The sequence below is a fragment of the Oncorhynchus clarkii genome, chromosome 30, assembly GCF_045791955.1.
Source record: "Oncorhynchus clarkii lewisi isolate Uvic-CL-2024 chromosome 30, UVic_Ocla_1.0, whole genome shotgun sequence".
Lineage (NCBI taxonomy): Eukaryota > Metazoa > Chordata > Actinopteri > Salmoniformes > Salmonidae > Oncorhynchus > Oncorhynchus clarkii.
In genome coordinates this window covers 44,413,038-44,425,827 of record NC_092176.1, presented here as the reverse complement: position 1 = coordinate 44,425,827, position 12,790 = coordinate 44,413,038, and the positions used below count along the sequence as shown (strand labels likewise).

At 42.2% G+C, this 12,790-nt stretch overlaps 1 protein-coding gene across 2 annotated transcripts in view; it reads left to right on the top strand.

The window, feature by feature from the left end:
• The window catches only part of LOC139389979 (PDZ domain-containing protein 2-like), a 238,085-nt gene extending 230,994 nt beyond the window's left edge, over positions 1-7,091 (top strand). For both annotated transcript variants that reach the window (XM_071137044.1, XM_071137043.1), the window contains exons 24-25: positions 5,292-5,426; positions 6,504-7,091. In XM_071137044.1, coding sequence (XP_070993145.1) covers positions 5,292-5,426; positions 6,504-6,670 — 302 coding nt within the window. In that variant the 3' untranslated portion in view covers positions 6,671-7,091. The remainder of the gene's footprint in view (positions 1-5,291; positions 5,427-6,503) is intronic.
• The last annotated feature ends 5,699 nt before the right edge of the window (positions 7,092-12,790 follow it).

Genomic DNA, 12,790 nt, shown 5'->3' with positions numbered 1-12,790 from the left:
TTACTTCATGGATTATGTGTGCATTGTTTTTGTATTGCTAGGTATTACTGCACTGTTGGAGCTAGAAACACAAGCATTAGGTATTACTGTACTGTTGGAGCTAGAAACACAAGCATTAGGTATTACTGTACTGTTGGAGCCAGAAACACAAGCATTAGGTATTACTGCACTGTTGGAGCTAGAAACACAAGCATTAGGTATTACTGTACTGTTGGAGCTAGAAACACAAGCATTAGGTATTACTGCACTGTTGGAGCTAGAAACACAAGCATTAGGTATTACTGCACTGTTGGAGCCAGAAACACAAGCATAGGTATTACTGCACTGTTGGAGCTAGAAACACAAGCATTAGGTATTACTGTACTGTTGGAATCTAGAAACACAAGCATTAGGTATTACTGTACTGTTGGAATCTAGAAACACAAGCATTAGATATTACTGTACTGTTGGAGCTAGAAACACAAGCATTAGGTATTACTGCACTGTTGGAGCTACAAACACAAGCATTAGGTATTACTGCACTGTTGGAGCTACAAACACAAGCATTAGGTATTACTGTACTGTTGGAGCTAGAAACACAAGCATTTGGTATTACTGTAATGTTGGAGCTAGAAACACAAGCATTAGGTATTACTGCACTGTTGGAGCCAGAAACACAAGCATTAGGTATTACTGTACTGTTGGAGCTAGAAACACAAGCATTAGATATTACTGTACTGTTGGAGCTAGAAACACAAGCATTAGGTATTACTGCACTGTTGGAGCTACAAACACAAGCATTAGGTATTACTGCACTGTTGGAGCTACAAACACAAGCATTAGGTATTACTGTACTGTTGGAGCTAGAAACACAAGCATTTGGTATTACTGTACTGTTGGAGCTAGAAACACAAGCATTAGGTATTACTGCACTGTTGGAGCCAGAAACACAAGCATTAGGTATTACTGCACTGTTGGAGCCAGAAACACAAGCATTATGTATTACTGCACTGTTGGAGCTAGAAACACAAGCATTAGGTATTACTGTACTGTTGGAAGCTACAAACACAAGCATTAGATATTACTGTACTGTTGGAGCTAGAAACACAAGCTTTAGGAATTACTGCACTGTTGGAGCCAGAAACACAAGCATTAGGTATTACTGTACTGTTGGAGCTAGAAACACAAGCATTAGGTATTACTGCACTGTTGGAATCTAGAAACACAAGCATTAGGTATTACTGTACTGTTGGAGCTAGAAACACAAGCATTAGGTATTACTGTACTGTTGGAGCTACAAACACAAGCATTAGGTATTACTGCACTGTTGGAGCTACAAACACAAGCATTAGGTATTACTGTACTGATGGAGCTAGAAACACAAGCATTAGGTATTACTGTACTGTTGGAGCTAGACACACAAGCATTAGGTAATACTGCACTGTTGGAGCTAGAAACACAAGCATTAGGTATTACTGCACTGTTGGAGCTACAAACACAAGCATTAGGTATTACTGCACTGTTGGAGCTACAAACACAAGCATTAGGTATTACTGTACTGTTGGAGCTAGAAACACAAGCATTTGGTATTACTGTACTGTTGGAGCTAGAAACACAAGCATTAGGTAGTACTGCACTGTTGGAGCCAGAAACACAAGCATTAGGTATTACTGCACTGTTGGAGCCAGAAACACAAGCATTAGGTATTACTGTACTGTTGGAGCTACAAACACAAGCATTAGGTATTACTGTACTGTTGGAGCTAGAAACACAAGCATTAGGTATTACTGTACTGTTGGAAGCTACAAACACAAGCATTAGGTATTACTGTACTGTTGGAGCTACAAACACAAGCATTAGGTAATACTGCACTGTTGGAGCTAGAAACACAATCATTAGGTATTACTGCACTGTTGGAGCTAGAAACACAAGCATTAGGTATTACTGCACTGTTGGAGCTAGAAACACAAGCATTAGGTATTACTGCACTGTTGGAGCTACAAACACAAGCATTAGGTATTACTGCACTGTTGGAGCTACAAACACAAGCATTAGGTATTACTGCACTGTTGGAGCTAGAAACACAAGCATTAGGTATTACTGCACTATTGGAGCTAGAAACACAAGCATTAGGTATTACTGCACTATTGGAGCTAGAAACACAAGCATTAGGTATTACTGTACTGTTGGAGCTAGACACACAAGCATTAGGTATTATTGTACTGTTGGAGCTACAAACACAAGCATTAGGTATTACTGCACTGTTGGAGCTACAAACACAAGCATTAGGTATTACTGCACTGTTGGAGCTAGCAGCACAAGCATTTGGTATTACTGCACTGTTGGAGCTAGAAACACAAGCATTAGGTATTACTGCACTGTTGGAGCTAGAAACACAAGCATTAGGTATTACTGCACTGTTGGAGCTACAAACACAAGCATTAGGTATTACTGCACTGTTGGAGCTAGCAACACAAGCATTTGGTATTACTGCACTGTTGGAGCTAGAAACACAAGCATTAGGTAATACTGCACTGTTGGAGCTAGAAACACAAGCATTCGGTATTACTGTACTGTTGGAGCCAGAAACACAAGCATTAGGTAATACTGTACTGATGGAGCTACAAACACAAGCATTAGGTATTACTGCACTGTTGGAGCTACAAACACAAGCATTAGGTATTACTGCACTGTTGGAGCTACAAACACAAGCATTAGGTATTACTGTACTGTTGGAGCTAGAAACACAAGCATTTGGTATTACTGTACTGTTGGAGCTAGAAACACAAGCATTAGGTATTACTGCACTGTTGGAGCCAGAAACACAAGCATTAGGTATTACTGTACTGTTGGAGCTAGAAACACAAGCATTAGATATTACTGTACTGTTGGAGCTAGAAACACAAGCTTTAGGTATTACTGCACTGTTGGAGCCAGAAACACAAGCATTAGGTATTACTGTACTGTTGGAGCTAGAAACACAAGCATTAGGTATTACTGCACTGTTGGAATCTAGAAACACAAGCATTAGGTATTACTGTACTGTTGGAGCTAGAAACACAAGCATTAGGTATTACTGTACTGTTGGAGCTAGAAACACAAGCATTAGGTATTACTGTACTGTTGGAGCTAGAAACACAAGCATTAGGTAATACTGCACTGTTGGAGCTAGAAACACAAGCATTAGGTATTACTGCACTGTTGGAGCCAGAAACACAAGCATTAGGTATTACTGTACTGTTGGAGCTAGAAACACAAGCATTAGATATTACTGTACTGTTGGAGCTAGAAACACAAGCTTTAGGTATTACTGCACTGTTGGAGCCAGAAACACAAGCATTAGGTATTACTGTACTGTTGGAGCTAGAAACACAAGCATTAGGTATTACTGCACTGTTGGAATCTAGAAACACAAGCATTAGGTATTACTGTACTGTTGGAGCTAGAAACACAAGCATTAGGTATTACTGTACTGTTGGAGCTAGAAACACAAGCATTAGGTATTACTGTACTGTTGGAGCTAGAAACACAAGCATTAGGTAATACTGCACTGTTGGAGCTAGAAACACAAGCATTAGGTATTACTGCACTGTTGGAGCCAGAAACACAAGCATTAGGTATTACTGTACTGTTGGAGCTAGAAACACAAGCATTAGGTATTACTGTACTGTTGGAGCTAGAAACACAAGCATTAGGTATTACTGCACTGTTGGAGCTAGAAACACAAGCATTAGGTATTACTGTACTGTTGGAGCTACAAACACAAGCATTAAGTATTACTGCACTGTTGGAGCTAGAAACACAAGCATTAGGTATTACTGTACTGATGGAGCTAGAAACACAAGCATTAGATATTACTGTACTGTTGGAGCCAGAAACACAAGCATTAGGTATTACTGTACTGTTGGAGCTAGAAACACAAGCATTAGATATTACTGCACTGTTGGAGCCAGAAACACAAGCATTAGGTATTACTGTACTGTTGGAGCTAGAAACACAAGCATTAGGTATTACTGTACTGTTGGAGCTAGAAACACAAGCATTAGGTATTACTGCACTGTTGGAGCCAGAAACACAAGCATTAGGTATTACTGTACTGTTGGAGCTAGAAACACAAGCATTAGGTATTACTGTACTGTTGGAGCTAGAAACACAAGCATTAGGTAATACTGCACTGTTGGTGCTAGAAACACAAGCATTAGGTATTACTGTACTGTTGGAGCCAGAAACACAAGCATTAGGTAATACTGCACTGTTGGTGCTAGAAACACAAGCACTACGCTGCACCTGAAATAACATCTGCAAATCTATATACGCGACCAATAAACTTTGATTTGATTTGATTTAGAGGACGGTTGTCCTGCAAACAGAGAAGTAATGAACTTCTCTGCCATTTTGTTTGATATAGATGTTAACCAATCAGCATTCAACATTAGACCCACCCGTTGTATAATACTGTATCAATAACCATGTTTGATAGAGACGTTAATCAACACTCATTTTCTCATTAACCATTATCAGAAAATGTTTTTTGTTTCATAACCACACTTCAAATCACATTGTATTTGTCACATACACATGGTTAGCAGATGTTAATGGTCACATGGTTAGCAGATGTTAATGCGAGTGTAGCGAAATGCTTGTGCTTCTAGTTCCGACAATGCAGTAATAACCAACAAGTAATCTAACTAACAATTCCAAAACTACTACCTTATAGACACAAGTGTAAGGGGATAAAGAATATGTACATAAAGATATATGAATGAGTGATGGTACAGAGCGGCATAGGCAAGATGCAGTAGATGGTATCGAGTACAGTATATACATATGAGATGAGTAATGTAGGGTATGTAAACAAAGTGGCATAGTTTAAAGTGGCTAGTGATACATGTATTACATAAGGATACAGTAGATGATATAGAGTACAGTATATACATATACATATGAGATGAGTAATGTAGGGTATGTAAACATTATATTAAGTAGCATTGTTTAAAGTGGCTAGTGATATATTTTTCATCAATTTCCATTATTAAAGTGGCTGGAGTTGAGTCAGTGTCAGTGTCAGTGTGTTGGCAGCAGCCACTCAATGTTAGTGGTGGCTGTTTAATAGTCTGATGGTCTTGAGATAGAAGCTGTTTTTCAGTCTCTCGGTCCCACCTTTGATGCACCTGTACTTGACCTCGCCTTCTGGATGGTAACGGGGTGAACAGGCAGTGGCTTCAGTTCCTAAAACCAAAGCGCTATTTGTATAGAGCTGACATGATTCCTGCGGGACTGGGTGCTCACTGTGCCTCTGTGTGTTCCCATAGTGGTGGAGGTGGGTCCTGACGGGGCTCTGAGGGTGGAGCTGCTGAAGACGTCAGCTGGTCTGGGCTTCAGTCTGGAGGGGGGCAAAGCCTCGGCACACGGAGACCTACCCCTCAACGTTAAACGAGTCTTCAAAGGTCAGCCAACACACACACACACAAAGGAACACACACACGCAGGAACGTAAGTATACACACACCCAATACCTTGGTCTTTATTCCTATGGTGGTATGGCAGTGTGGCCACCAGAGGGGGCATTTCCCCAGCATGGCAGTCAAAACAGACACGGTCCGTGAGTTTGTCTGCCAATACAGACTTTCCAATGAAGAGAGGAGGGGAAGAGGAGAGGAGAGGAAGAGGAGAGGAGAGGAGAGGAGAGAAAAGAGGAGAGGAGAGGAGAGGAGGAGAGGAGAGGAGAGAAAAGAGGAGAGGAGGGGGAGAAGAGAGGAGGAGGAGAGGAGAGGAGGGGGAGAAGAGAGGAGAGGAGGGGGAGAAGAGAGGAGAGAAAAGAGGAGAGGGAGAGGAGGGGGAGAAGAGAGGAGAGGGGAGAAAAGAGGAGAGGAGGAGAGGAGAGGGAGAGGAGGAGAAGAGGAGAGTAGGAGGAGAGGAGGGGGAGAGGAGGAGAGGAGAGGGAGAGAAGGGGGAGAGGAGGAGAGGAGAGAAAAGAGGAGAGGAGAGATCCTGCGTAGACAGCTGAGTTGGGTTACATGTAGAGGAGAGATCCTGCGTAGACAGCTGGGTTGGGTTACATGTAGAGGAGAGGAGAGATCCTGTGTAGACAGCTGGGTTGGGTTACATGTAGAGGAGAGATCCTGCGTAGACAGCTGGGTTGGGTTACATGTAGAGGAGAGATCCTGCGTAGACAGCTGGGTTGGGTTACATGTAGAGGAGAGATCCTGCGTAGACAGCTGGGTTGGGTTACATGTAGAGGAGAGATCCTGTGTAGACAGCTGGGTTGGGTTACATGTAGGGGAGAGATCCTGTGTAGACAGCTGGATTGGGTTACATGAATCCTACACTATCTATTACAACAAGGTTTTATAGATCCAACATTTAAGTACTCAGTGATACAGTTATAATGCATTATGATAGTTATAATGCATTATGATAGTGTTATAATGCATTATGATACAGGTATAATGCGTTGTAATACTTGTCATGGCCATTTATGACCCATTATAACGTCTGATCATAATGAACCCAACCTCCTCTAGGTGGTGCTGCGGAGCTGTCGAGGGTGGTGGACGTGGGGGACGAGGTACTGGAGGTCAACGGACGCTCGCTGCAGGGCCTCATGCATTACGACGCCTGGAGCATCATCAAGGCCGTGAGCGAAGGCCCCGTGCAGCTGGTCATCAGGAAACCGCGGACCTCTGTATGACAGACACACAACAGACATATAGAACTAATATGAAGAACCAGACGTACCTCGTAGAACACGAATGTCAGCTCGAGGTGACATAATATATAATCCAGGACTTTTGTACGACAGACATACAACAGACATATCTCAGAGAACTATACATATAGCTACGGTGGCTGAAATGTTATTATCATGACATATTCTGATGAAACGGACAGACATTGCCAAGTGGTTATTTTGTTAAAGCAGACTGCAATTAGGTCCGGAATGTCAAATAGAGTGTCAAAACCAGATCGTGGAGTATGAGGCATTCTTTCTTTTATTATAGTGTTTCATACAGGAGGACAAGGGGCTATTATGGTGTCTTATACAGGAGGACGAGATACTATTATAGTGTCTTATACAGGAGGACAAGACACTATTATAGTGTTTTATACAGGAGGATATTAGACTATTATAGTGTTTTATACAGGAGGACAAGAGGCTATTATAGTGTCTTATACAGGATGATATTAGACTATTATAGTGTTTTTATACAGGAGGACAAGAGAGACTAGTATAGTGTTTTATACAGGAGGATATTAGACTATTATAGTGGTTTATACAGGAGGATATTAGACTATTATAGTGTTTTATACAGGAAGACGAGAGGCTAATATAGTGTGTTTTACAGGAGGATAAGAGAGTGTCTTTATGGTGGCATCTTGGAATATCTCTACAAGGTGTGGAAAGCGTTCCACAGGGATGCTGGCCCATGTTGACTCCAATGCTTTCCCACAGTTGTGTCAAGTTGGCTGGATGTCCTTTGGGTGGTGGACCATTCTTGATACACACGGGAAACTGTTGAGAGTGAAAAACCCAGCAGCGTTGCAGTTCTTGACACAAACTGGTGCGCGTGGCACCTACTACCATACCCTGTTCAAAGGGACTTAAATCTGTTGTCTTGCCTATTCACCCTCTGAATGGCAAACACACACAATCCATGTTTCAAAGGCTTAAAAAGTCCTTCTTCAACCGGTCTCCTCCCCTTCATCTACACTGATTGAAGTGGATTTAACAAGTGACATCAATAAGGATCATAGATTTCACCTGGATTCACCTCGTCAGTCTATGTCATGTAAAGAGCAGGTGTTCCTAATGTTTTGTACACTCAGTGTTGTATACTAGTATAACTGCTGTTGTTTATAATCAACTGCCGTTTGTGTACAATCAGCTCAATCAGACTTCACTACAGCAAAAGTTTTATATTTTTCTCTCTTAAAATGTGATTATTTTATGAATAAAATTAAATTGTCACTTTGCCTTTAAAACCTTTACCTCTTATTTGAACCAACCTTATTTTATGTCAAGGTATCGGTCAGTTTACCCTGTAGGTATCCGTCAGTGTACCCTATAGGTATCCTCTCAGTTTACCCTGTAGGTATCCGTCAGTGTACCCTATAGGTATCCTCTCAGTTTACCCTGTAGGTATCCTCTCAGTTTACCCTGTAGGTATCCTCTCAGTTTACCCTGTATGTATCCGTCAGTTTACCCTGTAGGTATCCATCAGTTTACCCTGTAGGTATCCTCCCAGTTTACCCTGTAGGTATCCTCTCAGTTTACCCTGTAGGTATCGGTCAGTTTACCCTGTAGGTATCCTCCCAGTTTACCCTGTAGGTATCCTCTCAGTTTACCCTGTAGGTATCGGTCAGTTTACCCTGTAGGTATCGGTCAGTTTACCCTGTAGGTATCGGTCAGTTTACCCTGTAGGTATCGGTCAGTTTACCCTGTAGGTATCCGTCAGTTTACCCTGTAGGTATCGGTCAGTTTACCCTGTAGGTATCGGTCAGTTTACCCTGTAGGTATCCGTCAGTTTACCCTGTAGGTATCGGTCAGTTTACCCTGTAGGTATCCTCTCAGTGTACCCTGTAGGTATCGGTCAGTTTACCCTGTAGGTATCCTCTCAGTTTACCCTGTAGGTATCCTCTCAGTGTACCCCGTAGGTATCCTCTCAGTGTACCCTGTAGGTATCCGTCAGTTTACCCTGTAGGTATCCTCTCAGTGTACCCCGTAGGTATCCTCTCAGTGTACCCTGTAGGTATCCTCTCAGTGTACCCCGTAGGTATCCATCAGTGTACCCTGTAGGTATCCGTCAGTTTACCCTGTAGGTATCGGTCAGTTTACCCTGTAGGTATCCATCAGTTTACCCTGTAGGTATCGGTCAGTTTACCCTGTAGGTATCCGTCAGTTTACCCTGTAGGTATCCTCCCAGTTTACCCTGTAGGTATCCTCTCAGTTTACCCTGTAGGTATCGGTCAGTTTACCCTGTAGGTATCCTCCCAGTTTACCCTGTAGGTATCCTCTCAGTTTACCCTGTAGGTATCGGTCAGTTTACCCTGTAGGTATCGGTCAGTTTACCCTGTAGGTATCGGTCAGTTTACCCTGTAGGTATCGGTCAGTTTACCCTGTAGGTATCCGTCAGTTTACCCTGTAGGTATCGGTCAGTTTACCCTGTAGGTATCGGTCAGTTTACCCTGTAGGTATCCGTCAGTTTACCCTGTAGGTATCGGTCAGTTTACCCTGTAGGTATCCTCTCAGTGTACCCTGTAGGTATCGGTCAGTTTACCCTGTAGGTATCCTCTCAGTTTACCCTGTAGGTATCCTCTCAGTGTACCCCGTAGGTATCCTCTCAGTGTACCCTGTAGGTATCCTCTCAGTGTACCCCGTAGGTATCCATCAGTGTACCCTGTAGGTATCCGTCAGTTTACCCTGTAGGTATCGGTCAGTTTACCCTGTAGGTATCCATCAGTTTACCCTGTAGGTATCGGTCAGTTTACCCTGTAGGTATCCGTCAGTTTACCCTGTAGGTATCCGTCAGTTTACCCTGTAGGTATCCTCTCAGTGTACCCTGTAGGTATCGGTCAGTTTACCCTGTAGGTATCCTCTCAGTTTACCCTGTAGGTATCCATCAGTGTACCCTGTAGGTATCCGTCAGTTTACCCTGTAGGTATCCTCTCAGTTTACCCTGTAGGTATCCGTCAGTTTACCCTGTAGGTATCCGTCAGTTTACCCTGTAGGTATCCATCAGTGTACCCTGTAGGTATCCGTCAGTTTACCCTGTAGGTATCCGTCAGTTTACCCTGTAGGTATCGGTCAGTTTACCCTGTGGGTATCGGTCAGTTTACCCTGTAGGTATCCGTCAGTTTACCCTGTAGGTATCCGTCAGTGTACCCTGTAGGTATCCATCAGTTTACCCTGTAGGTATCCTCTCAGTGTACCCTGTAGGTATCCTCTCAGTGTACCCTGTATGTATCCGTCAGTTTACCCTGTAGGTATCCTCTCAGTGTACCCTGTAGGTATCCTCTCAGTGTACCCTGTAGGTATCCATCAGTGTACTCTGTAGGTATCCGTCAGTTTACCCTGTAGGTATCCGTCAGTTTACCCTGTAGGTATCCTCTCAGTGTACCCTGTAGGTATCCTCTCAGTTTACCCTGTAGGTATCGGTCAGTTTACCCTGTAGGTATCCTCTCAGTTTACCCTGTAGGTATCCGTCAGTTTACCCTGTAGGTATCCGTCAGTTTACCCTGTAGGTATCCGTCAGTTTACCCTGTAGGTATCCGTCAGTTTACCCTGTAGGTATCCGTCAGTTTACCCTGTAGGTATCCGTCAGTTTACCCTGTATCTTGTCACCTAAATCCTCACACTGACCCAATGTGACACCTACAGTACCTGTGTCAGAGACTCACCTCTTTCTGCATCGTTGGAAGATAACTCTATTTGAAAGCTGAGTTGGATTAGAGCTACGGCGTTACGCTACTGGAGTTGAGTTGGATTAGAGCTACGGCTTTACGCTACTGGAGTTGAGTTGGATTAGAGCTACGGCCTTACGCTACTGGAGTTGAGTTGGATTAGAGCTACGGCTTTACGCTACTGGAGTTGAGTTGGATTAGAGCTACGGCCTTACGCTACTGGAGTTGAGTTGGATTAGAGCTACGGCCTTACGCTACTGGAGTTGAGTTGGATTAGAGCTACGGCTTTACGCTACTGGAGTTGAGTTGGATTAGAGCTACGGCCTTACGCTACTGGAGTTGAGTTGGATTAGAGCTACGGCCTTACGCTACTGGAGTTGCATTGTACGGTACTTAATGTGCGTGCATGGTGTGAATATCGGGTTCCAATCCAATGCTCTAAACCTGATATTTGAAAACAAGACATTTTAGAAATGAATTGAAATTATTCATTTTAATGATTAAGTATAGAGTGTGTTGAAGTTTCTACTTTATCCATATTTATAACATGTTTTTTATCTCCTGAAATTCCACACCATTGCTGTTAAGGATGTTGAAAGATATACAGTACAGAGTAACCGCGTACAGTTACTGTAAATGTGACATGTATGGTAGGTTACTGTAAATGTGACAAGTATGTTACTGTAAATGTGACATGTATGGTATGTTACTGTAAATGTGACATGTATGGTATGTTACTGTAAATGTGACATGTATGGTAGGTTACTGTAAATGTGACATGTCTGGTAGGTTACTGTAAATGTGACATGTCTGGTAGGTTACTGTAAATGTGACATGCATGGTAGGTTACTGTAAATGTCACATGTATGGTAGGTTACTGTAAATGTCACATGTATGGTAGGTTACTGTAAATGTCACATGTATGGTAGGTTACTGTATATATGACATGTATGGTAGGTTACTGTAAATGTGACATGTTTGGTAGGTTACTGTAAATGTGACATGTCTGGTAGGTTACTGTAAATGTGACATGTCTGGTAGGTTACTGTAAATGTGACATGTATGGTAGGTTACTGTATCTGGCAGGGTACAAACCGTGTATTACAATACCCACAGCTCTTACATTCTGAAGCACAACTCTTGTTTCAGAACGCTGGTTGTAAATACTGTCTCGCGTTTCTGTACATTTGAATTCGGCTGACTTGATCGTCTTTCCATTGGTTTAGTGTCAACTGTCATTTTGAATTGTATGACTGCAAGGTATGTTTAGATTTTTTTCTGTACGTATGATCATTAACGCATATTGTCGTGCAGCACGATATACACTTGGAGAATTTGTACATTACAGGGCTATTTTAACGGCAATGGTTGAAAAATATGACATTGCTCAGAATATCGCTCTAATCTTGGGTTTTAATGCGGTTGATTTATTAAAATAAATGATATTCTGTTGCTGTAAAAAGAACTGATCTGCTGTTGAATATCTTCTGATAATGGTGGTTAACAAAAAGCTACAACAAACTTTTGGTCAATTCAGGTTTTTCTTCTACTTTGTTCATGTTCTTTTAATGTGTACATTATTATTATTATTATTATTATTATTATTATATGTATTTTTTTGCGTTTGGTTTTGATATTACATACAGACAGGAAATCCAAGTTTGCTCACTTACATGAGTGGTCAAAAGTAGTGCACTACATAGGGAATAGGATGCCATTTTGAACTAAATTAGAGTAGATTAATACGTTGCGTGTGTGTGGCAGGGAACATAGTCCCTGTGGTGCAGGGTAGGCAACCCTGTTCCTAAAGGGCCTCAGGTACAGCAGGATATGGTTCCAACTACGCGCCACATCTGACCAACTGAACTAATTGATCAGTTCAGTGATTGCCTAAATTCATCACACCTGGTCTTCTAGGTTGGTTAAATCCAAACATGAGGTGCTTGCGGGGGGGGGGGGGGGGGGGGGGGGGTTGCCTTACCCTACTGTGGTGCTATGATAAAGGCCCTATTCAGGAAGTGTCTCATAAATGGCTAATACAGTCTTGTGACCGCTGACCTGGATTTGAATCCTAGTCGGTGTCACCTTTCACACAGCACCAGGACCTGTAGTCTTAAAGCATCTCACAGTAGGAGTGCTGATCTAGAATCAGTGTATGCTTTTACATCATAATAAGTAAGATTACAGTATATGGACCGGATCGATCTGATCCTAGATCAGCGCTTATATTCTAAGACGCTTTGTGAATATGGGCCCAGAGTTAAATTACTAGTTTCTTGGATGTGGTATTTCTGTAAAAAACTAATAATAATCTGTACTTGGGAATATTTTTGTACAAATCTGAATCGGTAATGTACACATTTTCAGTGTCATTAAAGCGTGTTCAATTGTCTAATTTAACTGTGCACTG